This window comes from Heteronotia binoei, chromosome 17, assembly GCF_032191835.1.
Source record: "Heteronotia binoei isolate CCM8104 ecotype False Entrance Well chromosome 17, APGP_CSIRO_Hbin_v1, whole genome shotgun sequence".
NCBI lineage: Eukaryota > Metazoa > Chordata > Lepidosauria > Squamata > Gekkonidae > Heteronotia > Heteronotia binoei.
This window is the reverse complement of record NC_083239.1, coordinates 45,118,648-45,145,966: the sequence shown is the minus strand read 5'-3', so window position 1 is coordinate 45,145,966 and position 27,319 is coordinate 45,118,648. Positions and strand designations below refer to the sequence as shown.

At 49.8% G+C, this 27,319-nt stretch overlaps 1 protein-coding gene across 1 annotated transcript in view; it reads right to left on the bottom strand.

Annotated features, from left to right (window-relative positions):
* The window catches only part of TMEM145 (transmembrane protein 145), a 46,976-nt gene extending 20,457 nt beyond the window's left edge, over positions 1 to 26,519 (bottom strand). Inside the window, exons 1-8 of the mRNA XM_060258675.1 lie at positions 26,292 to 26,519; positions 16,726 to 16,800; positions 16,201 to 16,278; positions 10,192 to 10,278; positions 7,527 to 7,628; positions 7,345 to 7,429; positions 2,808 to 2,879; positions 1,073 to 1,141 (exon numbers count right to left, since the gene is read on the bottom strand). Of these exons, the coding sequence (XP_060114658.1) occupies positions 1,073 to 1,141; positions 2,808 to 2,879; positions 7,345 to 7,429; positions 7,527 to 7,628; positions 10,192 to 10,278; positions 16,201 to 16,278; positions 16,726 to 16,800; positions 26,292 to 26,441 (718 nt within the window). The 5' untranslated portion in view covers positions 26,442 to 26,519. The remainder of the gene's footprint in view (positions 1 to 1,072; positions 1,142 to 2,807; positions 2,880 to 7,344; positions 7,430 to 7,526; positions 7,629 to 10,191; positions 10,279 to 16,200; positions 16,279 to 16,725; positions 16,801 to 26,291) is intronic.
* Between the last annotated feature and the right edge of the window lie 800 nt (positions 26,520 to 27,319).

Genomic DNA, 27,319 nt, shown 5'->3' with positions numbered 1-27,319 from the left:
AAGTTTGAGTCCAGTGGCACGTTCAAGACCGACAAAGTTTAATTCTGAGTATGAGCTTTTGTGTACATGCCCACTTCTTCAGATAGATTGAATGATCTGTGAATAGCAGCAATGGTCTTTTTAACGGCTTCAATCTTAGCTGTATTTATTGCTGTCACAAGCAAGGGACTGGAGGAGCCTTCTACTGGCTGCCACCACTCTGCTAAGGATCTGTCTGGGAGGCCCCAGAGCACCCACCTGACCCATCTTCCTTCTTAACAAAATACCTTCTATCCGTGAATGAAGAGATGTGAGAACCCAGGCAATATAACAACAAGAGGTTTATTCTAAGTGCTCGAGAAGAAAAATGGGTTGTAAAACTTTTAGTGCAACAGTAAATATGAAAACACTAAATGTGGCACAAAGCAAAAATAAAAGCTCCGATCCTACTTACTATATGTTCCCTTCCTCTAACGGCAACAGACTCACCACTCCTTGGGTTAGGGAACCCTCCTACTGCGGTCTTTTCAGAAAGAACTCTCCTGGCTGCAGCCTCTTCAGAGAAAACACTTCCCTGTCTCTAGCTAGGCCTTTTATTTCCTTCCTTCCCTCCCACCCCTCTGGTCTCCACTGGGCAAGTTTCCCCTCCAAACTGCTGTCCACCCAATCAGAGGGACAGAAGGAATCCTGGGAATGTAGGCTCTGCAGCTACTCTGATACAGGCTTCCAGGGAGCTTGTAGGCCTCACTAGGCCTAGGATCATGACATGCATCTTGACTCTAACTAGCCCTTCCAGGCAACTAACCCCACCCCCCACCTATATGTAAGGCTTTAAGTAGTCTATTTCAATATATCAGAAGAAGTGCATGCACATGAAAATGTCTGCCCAGAATTAAACTTTGTTGGTCTTGAAGGCGCCCCTGGATTCACATTTTGAAAAATACATTTGGCGCTAGCTGATTTGCGTGACTCATAGAGGGTGCTGAATACATATCTTCTCCACAGCGGAGTTTTGACATCCAGACCCAACGGACTCAGTGACTTCACAGCTTCTTTTTTCTACCCAGCCAGCCTCCTCTCTGCTCAGACTCACCCTCTACCCCAGCTGCAGTCATAAACATCTTGTACGTGGTGTGGAGAAGCTGCCGTCCCTTCAACAGATCTGCAAGAGATTTTTAAAAGGGAGGAAAAACAGTTTGCAAAGATATCTCTCTCTCTGCCTCTCTCTCTCTCTCTCTCTCTCTCTTTATAATAATTTTTATTAAGAGAGAATTATTCCATTACAAATACAAAAGAGAGAGGAGAAACATAATCCAAAGACTAAAAAACAAAAACTACAAACACTAAAATCTTGTTGAAAAAGAGAACCACATGATCTAGTTTATTAGGGTACTTCATGACTCTAAATATGCACAACGTATAAAGTATCAACAGTATAAATAAATCGTGAGAAGGAAAAGCACCCCATTACAGCATAAGCCACAATCTATATTCATTATTTCTAGACAAAAAAATGTGTATTCACTCAGATAATCTACGACAGGGTTCCACACTTCCTCAAAGGACTTCTTATCGAAAGGGTGGACTGACTCTACGAAAAATGGATTTTGGACTATTTTATCCATTGATTAAAGAAATTTCCCATATTTTGCCTTTGCCACTTTTCTATTGTTGGACCTCTAGAATCTTTCCAGCGTGATGCAATAACTAAACGGGCTGCCGCTACCATTTTAGAAATGAGCGACCTAAGTTTGCTTAGATATGTCAATACCTTTCCATATATCAAATAGACAAAATTGGATTGATTGTGGAGGCTTAAATGTAGTTATTGAATATATAGCTTCTAACGCTTGGGTCCAAAAAGAGTCAATACATTTGATGGATGGGACATTCAATAAACATTGCAAGAGAATTAGGATTGCAGAACCAACCAGAAGTCTAAAAACATACTGGAAGCAAAGCGTAAGTACTGACATGACACATGAAACGATACAAAACCCCACAGTAGCATCCTAGTTTTGGCAAACCACACACAGCAGCACAGACCACAGTCCCTAATAACTTGCCCAAGTAACTTTGTGAAGTCTATTGCCTGCATAGAAAAGTACTCTTGAATGTTTCAGTTTTCAAGGGCTCTTTTTCTAGCAGGAGCTCCTCTGCATATTAGGCCACGCCCCCCCCTGATGTAGACAATCCTCCAAGAGAAGAAGAAGAAGAAGATATTGGATTTATATCCCGCCGTCCGCTCCGAAGAGTCTCAGAGCGGCTCACAATCTCCTTTACCTTCCTCCCCCACAACAGACACCCTGTGAGGTGGGTGGGGCTGGAGAGGGCTCTCACAGCAGCTGCCCTTTCAAGGACAACCTCTGCTAGAGCTATGGCTGACCCAAGGCCATGCTAGCAGGTGCAAGTGGAGGAGTGGGGAATCAAACCCGTTTCTCCCAAATAAGAGTCCGCACACTTAACCACTACACCAAACTGGCCCTGTACTAAGAGCTTAGAGGGCTCTTAGTACAGGGCCTACTGTAAGCTCCAGGAGGATTGGCTACATCACAGAGGCGTGGCCTAATATGCAGAGGAGCTCCTGCTAGAAAAAGAGCCACTTTGCCTTCCCCTTCTCTAGCAAAGGATCACACTGTCTGCAGTACAAATCCCACATACTGGACCTCATTCTCAATCCTGTACGGATACTGAGAATTTTTTTTTAAAGGAATTCCTGTTCTCCTAGGAAAGCTGGCGTTACTATTGCAGAAGGGCATCATTTATCCAACGATGGTTGCCACCCCAAATGCCGGCGTTTCCGTGCTGCGGGACCCTTGAACACTCACAGCCAAAGTAGCAGGAAATGACGAGGATCAGGATAAAGATGAGCAGGAACGTGATGTCCGTCTCTAGGATGCCTGAGAAGGACAGAGAGAAAAAGGCCGTTGGAGGAAAGTTCACCCTTGAAAGTGGGCAGGGGTCTTTTTGTAGAAAAATTGGTGGCGAAGCTCATTAGCATAGCTCATTCGCATATGCTGCCCCCCCCCCCAGCCAACAGCAACCTGACGCAAGAAAGGAGAGCCCTGGGTGAGTGAGGCCTGCTTGGGCTGGCTAGAGATCCAGCCGGCCGAGGCAGGCCTCACTCACCTGGGGCTCTCCTTGGCTGCGGCCCCACAGTCAAAAGGCCAGCAAACCACCTGCCACCCAAAGCCACATCAGAAGTGGAGAAAGGGTGGTGCGGGCTTCTCCAGGGTTTAATGAGGGCTGCTGGGGGTGTGGCAAAGCCGCTGATGGCTGGCTGGCTGCCCGCTCTCCTAATCCAGGGATTGTTATGCAGCTGTAGCTACTATTCAATGGACAAGGTAGGTGGGGAGGAAGAGGGGGAACCCTCAGAAAGGTTCAGGAGCTGCGCTCCTGTGAGCTCCTGCTGAATTCAAGGCCTGGAAGTGGGCATCACCTGCATGCCGCCTGCAGTTTTAATGAGGCTGCTGTTGCCCAGTGGGGGCTGATTTGGGACTCATTTTGCCAAAGGCTTGCTTGCTTTCCACCTGCTCAACTTGGGTAGGGCAGAATCCATGGAATATTGCAAAACGGTGAGAGTCTCCCGCAGGGCTTGTGTGTTTGTGCGTAGCAGGAACTCCTTTGCATATTAGACCACACACTCCTGATGTAGCCAATCCTGGAGTTTCCAATAGGCCCTGTACTAAGAGCCATGTAACCTCTTGGAGGATTGGCGACATCAGGGAGGGTGTGGCCTAATATGCAAAGGAGTTCCTGCTACAAAAAAAGCCCTCTCTCTCCTTGGAAGGAAATCTACCCTGTAAAAGAGATAGATTTGAGTCCAGTAGCCCCTTAGAGCCCAAGATTTTCAGAGTATAAGATTCTGTGAGTCGAAACTCTCAAAAGGATCTTGCAAGTCTCTAAGATGCTACTGGATTCAAATCTAGCTCTCCTACAGCAATGGGAGATGCACCTCTCTGAGCAACTGAGGTTTCATTCTTTTTTTACACAGTGCCAGCAATGGATGTAGGGGTGCCAGCTCCAGATTGAGAAAATCCTAGATATTTGGGGGATTTATTTATTTTATTTATTTATTTGGTGACTTCTATCCTGCCCTTCCCACAAGTGGCTCAGGGCGGCTTACAACAACAATAAAACAATAAAACAGTAAAATCAGAGCAAGTTATTACCTCTAAAATCAGACAATTAAAACCTAAAAACCTTAAAATTAAACATTAAACTATACAGTATAAACACAAAAATCTGGTAGCTACATTATCTCATCAGGCATAGGCTAACCGGAAGAGGGCTGTCTTACAGGCCCTGCGGAACTGAGCAAGGTCCCGCAGGGCCCTCGCCTCTTCCGGTAGCTGGTTCCACCACATAGGGGCCATTGTGGAAAAGGCCCTGTCTCTAGTTGCCTTGAGACGCACTTCCTTGGGCCCGGGGATGATGAGCAGATTTTGAGTGCCAGACCTCAGTGCTCTCTGGGGAACGTGTGGGGAGAGACGGTCCCTCAGGTAGGCAGGTCCCAGGCCATATAGGGCTTTAAAGGTGATGACCAGCACCTTGTACCGGACTCGGTATATTATTGAAAGCCAGTGCAGAGCCCGAAGGCCCGGCCGGATGTGCCGCCACCTTGGGAGGCCCAGTAACAGCCGGGCCGCGGCATTCTGCACTAGCTGCAATTTCCGGGTCCGGCACAGGGGCAGCCCCATGTAGAGGGCATTGCAGTAATCCAACCTCGAGGTGACCGTGGCATGGATCACTGTTGCTAGGTCGTCGGGGGCCAGGAAGGGGGCCAACTGCCTTGCCCGTCTAAGATGAAAAAACGCGGACTTGGCAGTGGCCGCTATCTGAGCCTCCATCTTTAGGGACGGCTCCAATAGCACCCCCAGGCTCCTGACCCTGTCCGCTGGCCTCAGCGGTACACCGTCAAAAGCTGGCAGAGGGATTTCCCCTCCCGGTCCCCGACGGCCCAAACAAAGGACCTCTGTCTTCGCAGGATTCAATGTCAGTCCACTCAGTCTGAGCCACTCAGCCACGGCCTGTAGTGCCCGGTCCAGGTTTTCTGGGGCGCAGACCGGTCGGCCGTCCATAAGTAGATAGAGCTGGGTGTCATCAGCATACTGGTGACACCCCAGCCCATACCTTCGGGCAATCTGGGCAAGAGGTCGCATATAGATGTTAAACAACATCGGGGAGAGAACCGCTCCCTGGGGCACCCCACAGTTAAGTGAGCGCCTCTGGGACAGCTCCCCCCCAATCGCGACCCTTTGTCCCCGACCTTCAAGGAAGGAGGAAAGCCACTGCAAGGCCAACCCCTGAATCCCCACGTCGGCAAGGCGGCAAGTCAGCAGCCGATGGTCGACCGTATCGAACGCCGCCGATAGGTCCAACAACATCAGTACTGCCGAGCCACCCCGATCCAGATGCCGTTGAAGGTCATCCACCAGGGCAACCAACACCGTCTCCGTCCCGTGACCTGGGCGGAAGCCGGACTGAAGTGGGTCAAGGATGGAAGCGCCCTCCAGGAAAGTCAGGGAGAGCAGGGTTTAGGGAGAGGCGAGACCTCGGCAGGGTGTAATGTTATAGAGTCCATTGTCTGAAACTGCCATTTCTTCCAGGGGAGCTGTTCTTTGTCATCTGGGGATAAGCTGTAATTCCCAAGCAGTCTCCAGGCCCAACCTGGAGGGTGGCAAGCCTCATATGGATGCAGTGTTCTACCACAGGCCAACACAGTATCCCCCAGAGTGGCTTTAGGAAAGGCTCAAGAAAGCTCTTGCTATCTTTGCTGGACGCACAACTTAGAATTATAGAATCATAGGGCTGGAAAAGGCCATAAAAGGTAAAGGTCATCCCCTGTGCAAGCACCAGTCGTTTCCGACTCTGGGGTGACGTCGCATCACGATGTTTTCACGACAGACTTTTTACAAGGTGGTTTGCCATTGCCTTCCCCAGTCATCTACACTTTCCCCCCGACAAGCTGGGTCCTCTGAAGGATGGAAGGCTGAGTCAACCTTGAGCCGGCTACCTGAACCCAGCTTCCTCTGGGATTGAACTCAGGTCGTGAGGTTGGACTGCAATACTGCAGCTTTATCACTCTAAGGGTGATTAACATATGGAATTGTGGCGGCTACAAGCCCACCACCTCCCGAGGAAGCCTGTTCCACTTTTTTTGTAGAAAAAGTCCAGCAGGAACTCATTTGCATGTTAGGCTACACACCCCTCACACCAAGGCAGTCAGAACTACATTCCTATGCGTTCCTGCCCAGAAAATGCCCTGGAAACAAGGATTTTTATAAATTTCCCCCCTCCCCACCCCGCAAGTTGAAGCATTTGAATCTTTTTTTTAATTATAGAATCATAGAGTTGGAAGGGACCTCTAGGGTCATCTAGTCCAACCCCATGCACAATGCAGGAAACTCACAAACACTTCCCCCTAAATTCACAGGATCTTCATCACTGTCAGATGGCCATCTAGCCTCTGTTTAAAAACCTCCAAGGAAGAAGAGCCCACCACCTCCCGAGGAAGCCTGTTCCACTGAGGAATCGCTCCAACGATCAGGAAGTTCTTCCTAATGTTGAGCCGGAAACTCTTTTGATTTAATTTTAACCCATTGGTTCTGGTCCTACCTTCCGGAGCCAGAGAAAACAATTCCACACCATCCTCTATATGACAGCCCTTCAAGTACTTAATCATCAAAGCATAGTGTTTGATGATCCTTTGGGACAGACACGGTGCCATGCCATTGCCCTCAAGCCAAGCAGGAATGCAAACATGACAACTAACATAAATAGACATCATGCCCTTTGAAATCTGGTCAAACCAGCCCGAACTCTAGCCAAGCCAGCCAGAACTGAGTTCCTGTGCATTCCTGCTAAAAAAAAAAAAAGCCCTGGGAACGGAAACAAAGAAGAAGTCGACCTGTCTTTACAGAAATATATATATCCCCCACATTTGCAGGGAAATCACACATAATTTTTCTCGGAGGTAGCTCAAGATGGGTTTCTTAGCTAGCTCAATACGTATACTTGTGAGTGTGAAAGTAAACATTTTAGACAAATATGTTCATTTCTAAAAGCATCCTGTTGAAACAGAGTTTTTGCCTGGAATGTTGAAAAGCGACCATCAGAGTTATGCATAGCCTCACTCTCTGACATTTGGCTCCGCCTCCCGTGTCAGCCATTTTGTGGTTGCGCCTAGCAACCTGTATCAGCGCTCAAAACAGAGATCCCTGCAACTATACCATGCTCTACCAGAGCATGTCGTGCTCTACCAGATCTCAACAAAAATGCATATGAACCCATTTTCAAAATGCGAATATTACACCATCACACTCAAACCTGGCAGCTTCCTTACAAACGCAAACGGGAACTTACCAAATTCGTCAGCCGAAAAGTGGCGCGTCCAGAAGGATTTGCCATTGGTCAGGATCATCTCGTACTCCAGTTCGAGCCCGTCGCCCTGTAAGGGGACAGGACAAAAGCCGCCATGACCTTGGAGAAGGTGCTCTGGAAGGGGGTCGATGAAGTCAGAGCTCCAGTGGGAAATGAAGACTCACCCCGCACTTGCTGAGAGCCACATACCACCAGCGCTCCCGGACTGAGCGAAAACTCCGGCCACTCGCACAGCTCAGATACCTCACGGAACTCTCGGTCACCAGCTGGGTGAGATAATGCAGAAGAGAGAACAGCGATGCAGAATCCAGGGACAACGTTTGATCCAAATGGCATCTCTGTTCCTTCCCACCCCCTTTTGCCTGTGTTTGAGCATCAGGAAGTGCCTGCTTCTTTCAAACTGGAGCACCCCAGGAGTTTCTGCACAGCAACAGAGCACAGAACGTATGCAAGCAACTTGACTACTGCTCCCGCTTATATCTTTCAGAATCTGTGCCCTTGACTGCAGCCTCTATTTGCACAGCTGTAGTTCCATGGATGTGGAAGGAGAGCACAGAATGTGGTCATGGGTGCAGAAGTCCAGATCTCAACTTTCTGGGTTTTTTTAATATAAAAAAGCAAGGTTTTTTAGACATTATGGTGTGGGTCAGGGGTTGTATCTTTGTCAACTTTCTCCACCCTGTGTACAGTTTTACAAACCTCTATCATGCCCCCCCCCCTCTTTTCTAAACTGAAAAGTCCCAGACTCTTCAGCCTTTCCTTATAGGGAAGGGACTACAATCTCTTTTCTCCTCTTTCAGTGAGGAGTGCTCATAGTCCCAGATATACAAATTCCTCCTACTTTCCTCCCTCTGCCTGGTTTTGCCCACACTGGGAGCAATTAGAGATGGAGGGGAAATAAAGATCCTCTTCTACTGGGCATCCTCGGAGGGCTTTTTCCTCTTTCAGTATCGGCTGTCAAGTGGGAGAAACGAGGGCTTTTTTTGTGGCAGGAACTCCTTTGCATATTAGGCCACACACCCCTTGATGTAGTAGCCAATCCTCCAAGAGCTTACAGGGCTCTTCCCACAGGGCCAACTGGAAGCTCCAGGAGGATTGGCTACATCAGGGAGGTGTGGCCTAATATGCAAAGGAATCCCTGCTACAAAAAAAGCTGGGGGGGGGGAATTGATAAGGATGCTCCTGGAGGGGAGGGGGCAGCGGGGAATTGATAAGGATGCTCCTGGAGGGGAGGGGGCAGCCTGACTTTCATATGTCCCTTTTCAAGAAGTTTGCTTTTCACAGCATGGAAAGGTCACCTGCTGAAAGCTGCAGGCGGGGAGGAACACCTGAGGCTGTTACCCTCCCCAAGTCTTTGTGACAGTTTATTCTGCAACTGAGCAAAATGAAGAAGAAGATGATGATGATGATATTGGATTTATATCCCACCCAATACTTTGAATCTCAGAGCGGCTCACAATCTCCTTCACCTTCCCCCACTCCACAACAGACACTCTGTGAGGTGGGTGGGGCTGAGAGAGCTCTCCCAGAAGCTGCCCTTTCAAGGACAACCTCTGCCAGAGCTACAGCTGACCCAAGGCCATTCCAGCAGCTGCAAGTGGAGGAGTGGGGAATCAAACCCGGTTCTCCCAGATAAGAGTCTGCCCTTTCAAGGACAACCTCTGCCAGAGCTATGGCTGACCCAAGGCCATTCCAGCAGGTGCAAGTGGAGAAGTGGGGAATCAAACCCGGTTCTCCCAGATAAGAGTCTGCCCTTTCAAGGACAACCTCTGCCAGAGCTATGGCTGACCCAAGGCCATTCCAGCAGCTGCAAGTGGAGGAGTGGGGAATCAAACCCGGTTCTCCCAGATAAGAGTCTGCCCTTTCAAGGACAACCTCTGCCAGAGGTATGGCTGACCCAAGGCCATCCCAGCAGCTGCAAGTGGAGGAGTGGGGATCAAACCCTGTTCTCCCAGATAAGAGTCTGCCCTTTCAAGGACAACCTCTGCCAGAGGTATGGCTGACCCAAGGCCATTCCAGCAGCTACAAGTGGAGGAGTGGGGAATCAAACCCGGTTCTCCCAGATAAGAGTCTGCCCTTTCAAGGACAACCTCTGCCAGAGCTATGGCTGACCCAAGGCCATTCCAGCAGCTACAAGTGGAGGAGTGGGGGATCAAACCCGGTTCTCCCAGATAAGAGTCTGCCCTTTCAAGGACAACCTCTGCCAGAGCTATGGCTGACCCAAGGCCATTCCAGCAGCTGCAAGTGGAGGAGTGGGGAATCAAACCCGGTTCTCCCTGGTAAGAGTCTGCCCTTTCAAGGACAACCTCTGCCAGAGCTATGGCTGACCCAAGGCCATTCCAGCAGGTGCAAGTGGAGGAGTGGGGAATCAAACCCGGTTCTCCCAGATAAGAGTCTGCCCTTTCAAGGACAACCTCTGCCAGAGCTATGGCTGACCCAAGGCCATTCCAGCAGGTGCAAGTGGAGGAGTGGGGAATCAAACCCGGTTCTCCCAGATAAGAGTCTGCCCTTTCAAGGACAACCTCTGCCAGAGCTATGGCTGACCCAAGGCCATTCCAGCAGCTACAAGTGGAGGAGTGGGGGATCAAACCCGGTTCTCCCAGACAAGAGTCTGCCCTTTCAAGGACAACCTCTGCCAGAGCTATGGCTGACCCAAGGCCATTCCAGCAGCTGCAAGTGGAGGAGTGGGGAAACAAACCCGGTTCTCCCAGACAAGAGTCCACACACTTAGCCACTACAACAAACCGGCTACGCAAGAAGGTGAGGATGGAGAAGAACAGAGTTTGCAAAGGTGGGTAGCTAGTCTTGCCCCCCGTGGAGCAGCCTTACCTGGCATCCCGACCAGGCGTACTGGGTTGTCAGATTGATCACCTGGTTGTTCTCTGGGCGGATCACAGACTCCTTCATCAAACAATCCTAAAGGAGATTACCAGGTGCAGAGTAATTATCCCGGAATGGGAACCAGACCAACACTTCAGGGTAAAAACTCAGATCCAATTTAAGTTTATTTAAAAGTAGCTCGGGAAAGGGGGGGATTAAATGCAGGCAGCAACCAGGCCTTGAATTCAGCAGGAGCTCACAGGAGTGCAGCTCCTGAACCTTTCTGAGGGTTCCCCCTCCTCCTCCCCACCTACCTTGTCCATTGAATAATAGGTGCAGCTGCATAACAGTCCCTGGATTAGGAGAGCGGGGAGCCAGCCAGCCACCAGAAGCTTTGCCACACCCCCAACAGCCCTCATTAACCCCTGGAGACGCCCACGCCACCCTTTCTCCACTTCTTATGTGATTCTGGGAGGTGGGCTGCTTGCTGGCCTTTTGACTGGACCTGCAGGGGTAGGGAACGTTGGCTCTCCAGATAAGAACATAAGAGAAGCCATGTTGGATCACGCCAATGGCCCATCTAGTCCAACACTCTGTGTCACACAGTGGCCAAAAAATTTATATATATATATATATATATATATATATATATATATATATATATATATATATATATATATATATACACACACACACACACTGTGGCTAATAGCCACTGATGGACCTCTGCTCCATATTTTTATCTAAATCCCTCTTGAAGGTGGTCATGCTTGTGGCCGCCACCACCTCCTGTGGTAGTGAATTCCACATGTTAATCACCCTTCGGGTGAAGAAGTACGTACTTCCTTTTATCCGTTTTAACCTGTCTGCTCAGCAATTTCATCGAATGCCCACGAGTTCTTGTATTGTGAGAAAGGGAGAAAAGTACCTCTTTCTCTACTTTCTCCATCCCATGCATTATCTTATAAACCTCTATCATGTCACCCCGCAGTCGACGTTTCTCCAAGCTAAAGATGTTTTTTGCCTACAACTCCCATCAGCCCCAGCCAGCATAGCCAATGGGGCTCTCCTTTCTTGCGTCAGGTTGCTTTTGGCAGGTGGGGGGGGAGGAACAACATATGCTAATGAGCTATGCTAATGAGCTCCACCACCTATTTTTCTACAAAACGACCCCTGGGAGCAAGATTTCCCTAGTCTAAATTATCCCCTGAAGCTGTCATTTGCCCTGGGAGCTGAGAAGGAAAGGTACTTTTTGAGCACAAAAGAATTAAAATGGTATGCTAAGAAGAACCCAGACTGACTTTCCTGGCACAGAGAACACTTGTGAGCAAACACACCCGGCGTTGAGTTTTAACCACCCAAAGCTGGTAGCTGATGCTCATATCCCTGGAACTGCTGCATTTAATCTCATACCAGAAAGCACATGGAATTACATCACGCAAGAAAGAGACCCAGCTGCTCCGTGACTCTGGCTATAATAATGGAAATTATGTCAATTATGTGCTGCAGAAATATGCAAAATCTGTCGCGGCTTTGTAGTTCCCACTAATGGTTTCCTCCAGCGTTCCACAGTGCCAAATAAATTGCCGTTTTTCAACCTGGCCGATTACAGTTTAAGCTATCTTGGAGGGATATCACAGCACCTTTGAAATCAAAAAGCAGTTTCTTTTCCTACGCAATTGCTCAGCGGAAGAACCAACTGCTAGGGGGGGAAAACCCACGTTCTTACATTATACCATCATTTGATCAATAGGCGGATGGTTGTGTTTCGCATCTACAAATTAAATAAACAAAATATATAGCCATCTGGGCATTATAATCACAATATCACAATGAAATTAGACAGAAGTTCAAGGTTTTACTCAACAGATGAATCTTTCAAAAACAAGGAAACAAGGCTCTTCCTTCTCATATTCTTAATGTCTACATCGTATAGCAATAAAGAACCTAGGGTTGCCAAGTCCAATTCAAGAAATATCTGGAGACTTTGGGGGTGGAGCCAGGAGATATTAGCGGTGAAGCCAAGATCAAGGCTGTGACAAGCATAATTGAACTCCAAAGGGAGTTCTGGCCATCACATTTAAAGGGATGGAACACCTTTTCAATTCCTTCCTTCCATAGGAAATAATGAAGGATAGGGGCTCATAGAATTGGACCCCCTTCTTTTGGGGCTCATAGAATTGGATCCCCTGGTCCAATTGTTTTGAAACTTGGGGGGTATTTCGGGGAGAGCCACTAGATACTATACTGAAAATTTGGTGCCTCTACCCCAAAAAACAGCCCCCCCCCCCCAGATACCCGCAGATCAATTCTCCATGATTTTCTATGGGAATAAATCTCCATAGGGAATAATAGAGTTCCCAGCAGACATTTCCCTCCCCTCCCCCCGCTTTCTGACGACCCTGAAGCGGGGGGAGGGTCTCCAAACCCGGGGATCCCCTGCCCCCACCTGGGGATTGGCAACCCTAAAAGGACCATGAATCGTACTTAGGTCTCTTTCCTCATTGGGTATTATAGAAAGTCCATTAATATGAAATAGGAATCTTCTCTTTTATGCGATGTGTTTTCTAGATATGATGTAGACATTAAGGATATCAGAAGGAAAAACCTTGTTCCTTTGTTTTTGATAGATTCATATGTTGAGTAAAACCTTGAACTTCTGTTTAATTTCATTGTGATGTTGTGATGATAGTTCCCAGATAACTATATATTTTCATCGTTTATTTAATTTGTTGTCGTAGTGCTGCTGTAACCGCAGGATATATTGTTATTACTGAGCTTTGATTACTGTGGCTGGTCTAGTTGATATTTTGTGCTTAGCATCTACACAGCACTCCTTTGGTGTTTGCAGACTGCTTTTGCTTAATTATTTCAGAAATTCGGACAACCCTGTTAGGTAAGTCAATGTGATTAGCCCTGGGCTAACTCTTCCTAGACGCTAAAATGACTCAATGGAGGCTACTGTACTTTGGTCACATGATGAGAAAGTAGCAGTCACTGGGAGAAGTTGGAAGCAGCTTGAAAAGAGGAAGAGGTCCAGGGGCGGAATTCTAGCAGGAGCTCCTTTGCATATTAGGCCACACCCCGCTGATGCAGCCAATCCTCCAAGAGCTTACAAAAAAGAGCCTTGTAAGCTCTTGGAGGACTGGCTACATCAGGGTTGTGTGGCCTAATATGCAAAGGAGCTCCTGCTAGAATTCCAGCCCTGGGACTAGGGTTGCCAAGTCCAATTTCAGAAATATCTGGGGACTTTGGGGGTGGAGCCAGGAGACTTTGGGGGTGGAGCCAGGAGACATTGGGGTGGAGCTAGGAGCAAGGGTGTGACAAGCACAATTGAACTCCAAAGGGAGTTCTGTCCATCACAATTAAAGGGACCACACAGTAGTCCAATGAGATGGTATTGTTTCTGAATGCTCCTCCTTGCACAGAAAAAGGGACTTTCTGCAAACACAATACCAGCAGCCCAGGGAGAAGAGACTGAAACCCTCCAGTCCAGATTTTTTTTTGTGTAAAGAACCCCCTCCACTTTTTGTCTTGGCTATCATCCCCCAACTGCTATCATGCACCTGTTCTCTGAGGTGGTACAGCCCTCCCCACAAGGCACCTGAGGACTCTACCAGCACCCCCACACACTGGGTCAGTGGTGGCCAAACTTGTTTAATGCAAGAGCCACATAGAATAAACATCAGATGTTTGGAGCTGCAAGCCATGAACGTCAGATGTCTGAGAGCTGCAAGACAAGGAAGGGATGCAAATAGATGGAGGGGGAGGGAGGTGGAAAGAAAGTAACTTTAGTTTTAATGAGGCTGTGGGGGCTTCGAGAGTCACACAATATGTGTGACAGAGCCACATGGGGCTCCTGAGCTACAGTTTGGCCACCCCTGCACTGGGTCAACCCAAGGAAGGCCACTCACCAGCTGCTTAAGGTCCTCCTCCGAGAGGCCAGCGAAGCGGTACCGCTGTTGCTCGAACTCTTGGCCACCACCCGAGAGGGGCGGAACCCCCTGCCGGCGGCTTTCGAGGGGAGCTCGGAGGAAGCATCCGCACTGAGGTGCCGTGGCTTCCTCAGCGGCGGCTCTCCCTGCGCCGCCCTCCGCTCCCTGTTCAAATTCTCGCGGCGGCGGCAGCATCATCATCACCATCAACGGCGCTTCACCTTAACATTTAAGCTTCTCCTCCTCGCCTCCGCTGGGCGGTGAAGCGCCATTGATGGTGATGATGCTGCTGGCGCCGCCGCGAGGATTTGAACAGGGAGCGGAGGGCGGCACAGGGAGAGCCGCCGCTGAGGAAGCCATGGAGGCAGGTCATAGCCCCGGGGGCTTTGGAACGTCCTGTGGGCGCCACCGCTGCCACAGACCGAGGCCAGACAGCCGCGAGCCGGCCGGCCCGCCTTCCCTCAGCCTGCGCCTCAACTGCACAGCACGCGCTCTCGAACGGAGCCACTGCGCATGCGGCCCGCCTCCCCCCGGCGCCCCCCCATTCCACTTCAGAGGCGGAGCGGGCGATGCCGCTGCGCCGCCGCCGCCCCCTCCCCATCCCAGCTGCTCCTCCGAGATGGGCCCAGCCTGAGCCCATCTCGGAGGAGCAGCCATGGTGAAGCGGAGAAGGGGCGGCTCGCCACGCTCCTTCGTGCCGTTTCTTCCCCCGCTTCCATTTCTTTGGGGAGCGGGGGAAGAGGCTGGAAAACCTGGGGTCCCCCGCTAGGGCGGGAGGATTGGGACCCCTACCTGGGACGACCTGACATGATATGGATTGATTCAGTCAAGCCCGCAGTTTGTAAGACCCAAGGAAATGTGTTAACTGTTAACAACAGGATGTTTGGGGGAGGGCGTCATTAATTCATAGGGTCACCATAAGTCAAAAGTGACTTAACGGCACATCACACACACACCAGGTTACCTAGTAGAGCTACAATGGGCCAGCGGGGGGTGGGGGGTGGAGGGACCTCCCCCTACATCAGAAGTGATGTCATCAAAATGGTGGGGCCTGTGTGGGGCCGCTCTAGGCGTTTCCGGGAAAACCATACGCTCTAGCCATTTGGGAGGGAAAACTCTATGGTAGAGTTACCGGGAAGCTGGGGACTTGGCAACCCTATTACCTACTGAGTTTACAGATGAGGTGAGACTTGATATTTTTACACTGAAGACTTAGTCACCATGGCTAATAGCAGGGCTTTTTTTTTGTAGCAGGAACTCCTTCGCATATTAGGTCACACAACCCTAAAGTAGCCAATCCTCCTGGAGCTTACAGTAGGCCCTGTACTAAGAGCCCTATATGCAGGGCTTTTTGTGTAGAAAAAGCCCAGCAGGAACTCATTTGCATATCAGACCACACTCCCTGACATCACCATTGTTTTACACAGGGCTCATTTGCATATTAGGCCACACACCCCTCTTGCCAAGCCAGCCAGAACTGCGTTCCTGTGTGTTCCTGCTACAAAAAAGCCCTGACTATAAGCTCTTGGAAGATTGGCTGCATCAGGGGTGTGTGGCCTAATATCAGGGGTTTTTTGTAGCAGGAACTCCATTGCATATTAGGCTACATCAGGGGTGTGTGGCCTAATATGCAAAGGAGTTCCTGCTACAAAAAAAGCCCTGGCTAGTAGCCACTAACAGACGTATCTTCCAGAAAACTGTCTAACCCTCCCTTTAAAGCAGTTTATGCCTGCAGCCATCACTTTTCCCTCTCCATCATTGCACCCTGGGCGAACACACTGCCCCTCACGCCCTACCCTAAAATGGATGCAGCCGGTACTGCTTTTGTTCTGGTTGCCAGGGCGACTTAAAATACAGTGCTGTAAGCCATGCTGCTTTTCAAGGCACTGGAGAAATGAGAAGGGACGCGTCTAATGTCACTCTAGGTCTGGGGTGGGGATGCGGATACTGCAAGGGGGCGGGAAATGGCAGCAGGGAACAGTCACTTCTGACAGCAGTCCTTGTTTGGAGCAGCACAGATCAATCCATACAGCCCTTGAAAGAGAGGGGGCCGGGATCCGCTGCACGGCCACTCAGAACTGACCTTATTTCCCTTTTTATAGACCGCCGGCCACTGAGAAGGATCATCGAAATAAAGGAGGATGTTTTCACAGCATTTCGCCTTCAAAGAGAAGCAGAGGAGGGGCGGTTAGGATAGGAGACACGTTCCATACTTTTTAAAAAGGGGGACACGACTGAAAACCAAAGAGGAGTCCCCGGCATGGTGCCCGTGGACATCTTATTGCCCGCTGACGCCTTTCATGGTGCCTTCAGGCTTTTCCCCAGCAAGGCTGGGCAGATTAAAAGGAATCACGTTAAATAGAGCTTCTGCCAGAAAAGTTGCAGTTACTATTAGAGTTGAATATAACCTCGATTCCTGACATTTTGTGATTGGCCCCACTTCCTGTGGCAGCCATTTTGTGACTGGCTCCACCTCCTGTGGCAGTCATTTTGTGACTGGCTCCACCTCCTGCTACAGCCATTTTGGTGACTGAGCCCACTGCCCTTTATCAGAATTCCAGAGGTGCCCACAGACAGACAAAGGATGGGGACTCCTGCAGAGACGTACCTCTGGGTAGCGGAATCGGAAGTCCAAGCGCCCATAGTCCGACAGGAAGCAGAAGCGAGTCAGGAATACCCAGTCCTGGAGAGAAAAACTACCTCAGCTATATACATCATCAATAACACCAAACATGCAAGGAGAACCAAGGAACAGAATTAGGGATGCTTTCTCTTGATGTGGGCCTGAGGCTAGTTCTAGAGGGCCACAAAGCCGGGCATCTGCTGGGACATCAGGGCTGGAATGGTCCCTCTCTCCAGGGTTGTTTGTACTTTGCTGTGAACAAAAACGATGGTGCGGTTGTAGGGTTGTCATATCCAATCCAAGAAATGTCTGGGGACTTTGGGGGTGGAGCCAGGAGACTTTGGGGATGGAACCAGGAGACATTGGAGGTAGAGCCAGGAGCAAGGGTATGACAAGCATAATTGAACTCCAAAGGGAGTTCTGGCCATCACATTTAAAGGGACTGCACACCTTTTCAATGCCTTCCCTCCATTGGAAATAATGAAGGATAGGGGCACCTTCTTTTGAGGCTCATAGAATTGGACCCCCTGGTTCAATCCTTTTGAAACTTGGAGGGTCTTTTGAGGAAAGGCACTGGATGCTATGCTGAAAATTTGGTGTCTCTATCTCAATAATCAGCCCCTCCAGAGCCCCAGATACCCATGGATCAATTCTCCATTACATCCTATAGGAATAAGTCTCCCTAGGGAAGAATGGAGTGCCCAGCAGACATTTCCCTCCCCTCTCCCGCCGGCCTTCTGGGGGCACCAAATTGAAAATGAAGAAGAAGAAGATATTGGATTTATACCCCGCCCTTCACTTTGAATCTCAGAGTCTCAGATCGGCTTACAATCTCCTTTACCTTCCTCCCCCACAACAGACACCCTGTGAGGTAGGTGGGGCTGAGAGAGCTTTCACAGAAGCTGCCATTTCAAGGACGGCTAGGCGAGAGCTATGGCTGACCCAAGGCCATTCCAGAAGCTGCAAGTGGAGGAGTGGGGAATCAAACCTGGTTCTCCCGGATAAGAGTCCGCGCACTTCACCACTACACCAAACTGGGTGCCCCCCGCGTGGCTCAGTGACCCGGCCTATTCAGGTCAGGGAGCAATTTCAAGTTTTATGCGTTTCATTTTTCTCACAATCCATCTATTTTTGAAAACTGGTTATCAGTGTGGAGCGGGGTGCCTGAAGTTAGACTTTCCTAGGGTGCCAGATAGTCTCAGGCCAGCCCTGCAAACAGATTATTAAAGAGGGGGGATCCAAGCGAGGAAATGTGCCTGAAGGCCCTACTGTTGCCAGCCTCCAGGTGCTGGCTGGAGATCTCTTGCTATTACAACTGATCTCCAGACAACGGAGACCAGTTCTCCCAGGTGAAAATGGCCACTTTGGAAGGTGGTCTCTGTGGCTTTATACCCCAGTGAAGTCCCTCCCCTCACCAACCTCTGTCTTTCTCAGGCTCCATCCCCAAAATCTCCAGGTATTTCTCAACCTGGGTCTGGCAACCTTACCCCAAGCCCTGGAAGGCACATTATTCTCCAAGCCTCCGGAATCTGCAGGCCCTATCCAACTTGAGTTTGCTGAAAAAGGAAAGCCAGCCTAGTTTGCGCATTATATATGAAAAGCGATTTCCCCCAAACCTGACCCATCTTGAAAGTTATAAGAATGTCAGCAGCTTGTGCTTGGCTCCAGCCAGTTCCTATAAAATTTTTACTACTTGGCTTCAGAAAGAATAAATAACACCCCGAACAATCCCTATAAAATTGTATCTATTATGCAGTAAACATCAGATTCATTAATTTGCCTGAACGCAGTGCACCAACCGAAAAGGAGAGGCTGATTTGTAACCACGGCTCACTTGAAGGTTTACCCCAGAGAAGAAGAAGACGACTGCAGATTTATACCCCGCCCTTCTCTCTGAATCAGAGACTCAGAGCGGCTTACAAGCTCTTTTATCTTCTTCCCCTACAACAGACACCCTATGAGGTAGGTGGGGCTGAGAGAGCTCTCACAGCAGCTGCCCTTTCAAGGACAACTCTTAAAAGAGCTATGGCTGACCCAAGGTCATTCCAGCAGCTGCAAGTGGAGGAGTGGGGAATCAAACCCGATTCTCCCAGATAAGAGTCTGCACTCTTAACCACTACACCAAACACCTCCCTATCTGTTCTGGCCCAAGGCTAGCCCCCATATGAGTACATTTGGGTTCTCAGCCTCCAGGCGGAGCTTGAAATTCTCCTCGAATCACAACTGACCTCCTGACTATAGAGAATAGTTGTCCTGGAGAAAATGGCAGCTTTGGAGGGTGGGCTCAATGACATCATATCCCTGCTGATCGCCATCCCTTCCCCAAACCCCACCCTCCCCAGTCTCCACCCCCAGATCTCCAGGAATGTCCCAACCCAGGGTTGGCAGCCCAAGGTCCAGGGTGCACAGGAACACAATTCCAGCTGGCTTGGCGTCAGGGGTGTGGCTTAATATGTAAATCAGTTCCTGCTGGGCTTTTCCTACAAAAATAGCCTTGCCAAGATCCAGGGGTGGAATCCTAGCAGGAGCTACTTTGCATATTAGGCCACACACCGCTGATGTAGCCAATCCTCCAAGAGCTTACAAAAAAGAGCCTTGTAAACTCTTGGAGGACTGGCTACATCAGGGAGTGTGGCCTAATATGCAAAGGAGCTCCTGCTAGAATTCCACCCCTGCCTAGGTCTGCCAGGGTTAGCTGAGTATGTGTCTAAGGGGATTTCCTGACAGAATTGTTTGTGGCGCATTTAGACTGCTGATTTACCACCTCAAACAAATGCGGAGAGGCCGTATATCAATTACATGAATAGAAACATCAGAAGAGCCCTGCTGGATCAGACCAGTGGTCCATCTAGTCCTGTATCCTGCCTCACTCAGTGGTCAGTCAGTTCCTCTGGAGGACCAGCAACAGGACGCAAAGGCCGAGGCTTTCCCCTGATATTGCCTCCTGGCACTGGGATTCAGAGTGGGTTTTGCCAGTTCCCAGGTGGGGGCGGGGGATCTCCCAGTTTGGAAGCCCTCCCCCTGCTTCAGGGTCATCAGAAAACGGAGCAGGGGGAGGGAAATGTCTGCTGGCCATTCCATAATTCTCTATGGAGACCGATTCCCATAGGGCATAATGGAGAATTGATCTGTGGGTATCTGGGGCTCAGGGGGGGGGGGCTGTTTTTTGAGATAGAGGCACCAAATTTGCATCCGATGCCTCTCCTCAAAAGACCCTCCAAGTTTCAAAAAGATTGGACCAGGAGGTCCAATTCTATGAACCCCAAAAGAAGGTGCCCCCATCCTTCATTATTTCCGATGGGCGGAAGGCATTTAAAAGGCATGCGGTCCCTTTAAATGTGATGGCCAGGACTTCCTTTGGAGCTCAATTATGCTTCTCACAAACTTGCTCCTGGCTCCGCCCCCAAAGCCTCCTGGCTCCACCCTTAAAGTCCCCAGATATTCCTTGAATTGAACTTGACAACCCTAATTCAGAGGTTGACTGTCTCTGAACAGGGAGGGTCCCTTTGGTCACCATGGCTAGTAGCCACTGATGGACCTGTCCTCCATCAACCTTTCTAATCCCCTTTAAAAGCTGTCTACACCTGTGGCTGTCACTACTTCCTCTGGCATGACGGTTAACTTCAATCAAGCAGACAGGGAAATAAAAGTTTTATGCTCTCTGACAGAAACATACAATGATACAGAATCCAGCTCTCCATTAATCTGTTAAACAGTTCATTTATTTATTTCATTTATAGTCCGCCTTCCACATCCAAGGCAGAATTCAAATATTATAAACTCTTCAGTCAGTCGCAAGGTGGATTAGAAGATATGATAACAAGGATTCTTAGTAAGACAAAATAAGTTGGGTTGAGGGGGAAACCATAATGAATGAAAACCTTTCCCTATAAGGCAGGTTGACAGAGTCACTGTGGCCGCCTGGTGAGGGGTGCCATCTCCAGGTTGGGAAATTTGTGGAGATTGGGGGGTGGAGCCTGGGGAGTACAATGCCATAGAGCAGTGGTGTCAAACATGCAGCCCGGGGGCCGAATGAGGCCCCCAAGCAACTGGCTCTTGTCTGCTTCCTTCTCCCTCTCTCTTGCTTCCTTCTGCATAACAGCTTGCTTTGCAAGGCTTGCTCAATTGCACGGAAGCTACAGAGCTCCACTGGCTGAGGCTCCTCCCTTGAGGAGGAAGGGGGGGGGGGGAGATAGAGCTTGTTTTTCTAGGCTCTCTCAATTGCACAGCAGAGCTACTAACCCAAGCCTCTATCTCTTCTATTAGACTGATCAAAGCCACCAAGTAACACACCATCTTTCAGTTTGCAAAAATATATTATAAGGATTGTGTACAACACATAATAAACAATACAATAATGATACAGGCCGGCAGTGCTAGGACTTTTTAAAGCAACAGAAACCCCAAGGGGCCAAAAAAAAACTTATCCCCAAATGAATAGATATAAGTCCAAACTTGGAAATAGTACAACTGGAATTCACAAGCTGGGTGCTCCTGAGGAGTGTAGCTTCAACACAGACACTTTCTTAAAAAGACGTCTCTCTATATTTTGATGACATTTCAATTCTTTCTTCAGTTTAATGGCTCAATTATTTAGGAACCCTGTTCTACATTCTCTACTCCACAGCATTAAGCTTCTCATTTCAGTGCATTCAGTTTTGTAAAACAGTCCTGTACTACAGAAGTGGTCCCAGAGAAGCCTCAAGAATTAGTAGAACGAGCTCTCATAAATATGAGTGGAGGAACTGCTAATAATCCCTCCCTGGTGTAATGATTGGAGTTTCCTGGGGAGCATGTATGGAGGGAAGAGATCCCATAGATATGACACTCCCACACTATGAAAGGCTTTTAAAAATTAATATCAGCAACTTGAAGAGAGCATGGGAAAAGACTGGCGGCCAACAGAGTGATCTTAAACCTAGAGTGACATGTTCAAAGCCCTAAATCCCTGTCAGCAATCCAGATTCTGCATTTTGCACCAGCCTCAACACCCATGTTGTCTTCAAGGGCAACCCCACGTACAGTGTCGTACAGTAGTCCAAATGCAAGACTGCATCCCACATTCTGGCTGGTTTTTGTCTAGAAATTTTGGCCTTCTCCTCACAGCTATAATACAGCCACTCTTGTTTCTGTTTGACCTGAAGTCACACAAGATATCAAGTCACAGCGGCAGGCAGTTTCCCGGGGCAACCGCACCCCAAAGCAAGTAGCCGACAGCCAGTACTCCCTCTCGTTGCAAGCCAGCCCAATCCTACGCCAAGCTGATTTCAGTTTAAAGCCGTTGATTTCTGTGGGCTTCAACTCAAAAGACACAGTGTGAGATCAGACTGTAAGGAGGGAAGCTGTCTGTAGCACTACAAACATTTGATATAGCTCTGTTTTTCGATGTGTGTGGAGAAGGTATATAAAGACAGCTGACTGAAAATTACATATATAAATGAATAAGGGGCCAGATTTAGGGATTCCAACTTTTCCTGAGGAATAGTCTCTGAGGAAGAGAGCCTTTCCCACTGACACCCTCTTTCTCCTCTACAGTTAGGCCCAGGCCTGTTTCCGTCCCCTTCAAAATCCCCTCGTGTTCCCATGGCAACAACCCATGCTCAGGGTTTCCACAGTAACCGTACCAGAGGCTGAAGAAGGCAGAGGAAGCAAGCAAAATCTGAGAATTGGGGCAAACGGAGAGGGAAGATTTTTTTTTTTTAAAGGGAGGGGGATCTTTTTCACAGCGTCTCCTAGAGTGTCCTGCAATGACCGCTGCAGCGATTCCACAAAGCATCTAGGGACCCCCACCCCATCATAAGAATTTGTGGGAATACTGCCTTAAAGAAGTGTCGTGGGTAACCTTACTCTAGGGCAGCAGCAACAGAGACTGTGGTAAAGCTGTCTACAAGATGGGGGTGCGGAAAGGCCCACTATTCCAGGTTCTCTTGCTAGGCCTCAAACCTGGAGAGCAACCTTTCTAAGCCTCACTGTGGCAGGGATTATCAACTTCCTCCTCCCTTCCTGCTAGCAATGCGCTACTGCCTCGCCACTGCGTGACAGGTAGAAATTCAACAGGTCAAGTGCTTTCCACAGTACGGCAATACGGTGATGGAGACAGGTTGGTTTGTTGACTTGCTGCTTGCTGGGTATAGAACTGCCGGGGGAGTTATCCTGAGACCCGTGTCAATTCTATCACATAGGAGTGAAAACATTTAATGAGAGAGAGCTCCACATCGTTTTGAGTCACGAGGTGGTTTAGCGCAACCCACAAGGAAGTGTTTGGGACACGCACAATACACAAAACACTGTTAGGATTACCAGGTTCCCCTGGCCACCAGCAGGAAGTGAGGGGTGCAGGGTTGCTGGATCCTGGTTGGAAAGGTCCTGAAGGTTTTGGGGGTGAAGTCTGGGCAAGGCAGAAACCCCAGTGGGTTACAATCAGGGCCGACCCTGCCACTAGGCAAACTAGGTGACTGTCTAGGGCGCCAGCCTTCTGGGGGTGTCAAAATGGGGGAGGGCATATGACTTGGTGATGTTAGCCTTGCCTAGGATGCCAGACAGTCTAAGGCTGGCCCTGGTTACAATGCCACTGAGTCCACCCTCCATAGCATTCATTTTGTCCAGGGGAATGGTCTCTGTGAACTGGGGATGGGCTGTAATTCTGGGGGATGCTTAGCTGCTACCTGGAGAATGGCATCCCTCCAAGTAGCCACCAGGGGGGGCTGTAAGGGCACTGCACCCTGACTTCCTGGCAGGGGCCCCCAACTCCCAGGGGGGCACTCCAGGGAGCACCCTGCTTTCTCTTCTCTTTTTCTTTTTGCCAAGGCTCAGCCAGCAAAGCATCATCAGTGGCAGCTGGAGCCGGGAGAACTGAGCAGGGCACAGGGCACTGCAGCAGCAAAAGCATCAGGCAGAGAAGAGGGAGGCGGAATGGGCCGGGGAGGGGGGACGGATGGAGCTACTGGCTGCAAAGTGCCAGGGTGGGGGAGAGGGAGATGGAAAGAAACCTCCCTGCTTACACACAAGGTGCAGTCTCTTCTGGACTCCAAAGTTTTAGGGCCGGCTGCCTCGACTTGGCCACATTCAGAGCCTCCAGCTTTTGCCCCTATCCCAGAAAGCTTCTGAGAAGCGGCAAGCCCCACAGTGGATGGGAAAGGGTGCCCCCTGGCTTTCCAAAAAGCCCCCTGACTTTTAAAATCCTGGCTACGGCCCTGCGGCCAAAGAAGATCAAGCTCTACCAGCAGCATCCAGAGCAAAGGGATGGACTCCAGAGGCCAAACAGGTCTCTGCTGAGTTCATGTAACCCAATCCCCCCTCTCTAGTTCTCTGTCTCCTAACTCCTTGGAACTCATCCTCTATGTTCCTTTGAAATACGTAGTTATATGCAAGATCCACAAATGTAAATTGGTGGCCTCCTGATATAATTTAACTTCCCTTTTGGACATGCAGTTTCACCAATGTTCAAAGGTCTTAAACCAGGGGTGTCAAACATGTAGCCCGGGGGCCAAATCAGGCCCCCAAAGGGCTCCTATCAGGCCCTCGAGCAACTGGCTGCCATCTGCTTCCTTCTCCCTCTCTCTTGCTTACGTCTGCATCACAGCTTGTTTTGCAAGGCTTGTTCAATGGCACAGGAGCCACAGAGCAAAACCTCTATTTTCTCCAATGGCTGAGGCTTCTCCCTTGGGGAGGAAGGGGGGAAGGCAGAGATTGTTTTTCCAGGCTCTCTCAATCGCACAGCAGAGCTACTGAGTCAAGTCTCTTTTTCTTCTATTGGCTGAGGAAAGAGCCAGAGCTTCCTTTGCCCAGTTCCCTGGATCCCATGGGAGAAAGACAAAGAAAGCACCTTTAAGACCAACGAGTGCTAACATTTTAAGTATGTTTTAAGGGGTTTTTTTGTTTTGTTTTTTAAAAAATCTTTAATTGTGTTTGTCTGTGTCCTTTATAAAGTTTACATCTCTGCTACCTAAGCTTAAATAGGCACACACATGGCCTGGCCCAACCTGACATGACCTGGCCAAACAAGGTCTCATTTATATCAGATCCGGCCCTCATAACAAATGAGTTCGACACCGCTGCCTTAAATGGTGGATGAGGGGTTCCCAAAGGCCCACCTTTCCACAGCAGATGTTGCGTATGGCGTGATTAATGCGTTATGAGTTAATGACTGCGAGTAACAGAAGGCACCACAATCACTCTTGTGGGGGCACAAATGCAGAAGGTGCACGCTTTTACGCCACATTACTTAATCCAGAATAAATACTGTCGCCGGCACCGTGTGTTGTGAGGCCGACAATCGCCAGTCAAAACTGCCAGGTAAACCTACTGTGCAGCCAGCTGAATAGTAAATATGACAAGTAAATCAAGCGGGATTATTGATCATTAATCTTTTAAAAAGACCTGAAGAACGTACTTAGCACAATATGCTTTCATGATTCCCTCTAGTTTCGTTTACTTATTCTTATCTCCCATCCCGACCCCAATAATCCCAGTTGCCACTGTGGCCCCCTCAACCCCAAATACCCACAACTCCCCACCCGTCTGCTGTCTTCACACCAAAACAGCACAGCATCGATGTCTCACTCCAGATTTTACAACCGAATCCACAAACCCTTATGCTAGAATAAAACCCTGTTTGCCTTGATGGTGCCACTCGACTTCTGCTTACGCCAGCCCACGTCCTCCTGAATCACACAGCCATCATATCTGCATGCTCACACCTTCCTTGGGTCAAACATGAATTTGTGAATGGGAGAAAAAAATTCTCTTTTCCCTGCAAGGCAAATGCAGGTTCTAGGTACGCTAAGGGACGCAAGATCCACGCCAAGGCCTTGAAGGTGCACCGAGACCTGACGAAGTGTGCTGATGAGAAGGGTGTAACCAAATGCACCTCAGGAATGGGTGCTTCGGTGATGGAAGGGCTGGGTTTTTCAGTGGTCTCGCCTGTGTGGCATAAGAGGCCACAAATATGTTCCCCCATTTGCACGGCTAGGGAGAGAAGCGGTCTCCTTCTTCTTCCCCCAATATTGCAGCAAAACCCAAAATACCCAGGTCAGCTCTTCTTTCTTCACTTCTTGCCACTGAAGAATAATAAACCCTTGTTTATAAAGGTGGCGGGCTGTGGGGAGGGGAGAAGTAGCTGGACCCCCCATCTCCCATTGCCACCCCACAGCCCAGCCATATACTGGGCACCCAGTAAGCAATCATCACCCTTGGCCCAAACGAAAAAGGGACTGTGCCTCGGCTACCATCTGGCTATAGCTGATACCCAAACCCAAAGGGGGGGGAGGGATCACGCCAAAATGGGGGCGGCTGCCCCACAGTCAAGGAGTGAAGGGGTGGGCATAGGGAAAAGGCTCGATCTTGGGGGAAAGAATTAGGAAGGGGGGACATGGTGGGGGGTGCAAGCACAGCAGCTCCAAGCGCACGGGCTTGAAGGGGGCGGGGGCCCAAGCAGGCCTGGGCCTGGCGGGCCCGTGGAGGGGGGAGGCCCTCTTGGGATCCACCCCCCTCCCAGGAGGCGGCAGCCCCCTCCCCAAACCCCCCTCCCCATGCCCTGCCGAGCTACTCACCTCTTTGGTGCTGATGTTGCCTTTCACGTATTTGCCCCAGCTCGCCCCAGGCTGCAGCAAGAGCAGCAGGAAAACCTGGAGGGGGGCAAAGAGGCGGCGAGCGCCGGGCAGCCGCGCCAGAGGCCGGGACGGCTCCATCCTCACCCCCATGGCCGGCTCCAGCAGCCGGGCTCAGCTCCCTGCGCGCTCCCGTTTAAAGAGACAGGATCTCAGACGACCACCCCCCCCCCCTCCCGCCCGCCCGCCGCCTCTTCCAGCAGACCCTGCCGTTCTCCAGGCTGCAATCCGGTGCATTTGCAGTAGAGATGAGGGTGGAATGGGGGGGGGGGGGGGGGTTGCATAGGGATGGCTCCAAACACCCGCCCTGGTAATGGAAGGGCGGGGGGGGGGGGGTCTCCCTTTCTCACAATACAAGAACTCGTGGGCATTCGATGAAATTGCTGAGCAGACAGGTTAAAACGGATAAAAGGAAGTACTTCTTCACCCAAAGGGTGATTAACATGTGGAATTCACTGCCACAGGAGGTGGCGGCGGCCACAAGCATAGCCACCTTCAAGAGGGGGTTAGATAAAAATATGGAGCAGAGGTCCATCAGTGGCTATTAGCCACAGTGTGTGTGTGCGTGTGGGCCATTGGCCTGATCTAACATGGCTTCTCTTATGTTCTTAATTCTTGTGTGTAGGTGTGTTGTCTTCTTCGGGGTTGCCAATCCCCAGGTGGGGACAGGGGATTCCCCAATTTGGAGACCCTCCCCCCGCTTCGGGGTCATCAGAAAACGGGGAGGGGAGGGAAATGTCTGCTGGGCACTCCATTATTCCCTATGGAGACTGATTCCCATAGGGTGTAATGGAGAATTGATCCACGGATATCTGGGGCTCAGGGGGGGGGGCCTGTTTTTTGAGTTAGAGGCACCACATTTGCAGCATAGCCTCCACTTCCTCTCGTCAAAACACCCTCCAAGTTTCAAAAGGATTGGACCAGGAAGTCGAATTCTATGAGTCCCAAAATAATGTGCCGCTCTCCTTCAT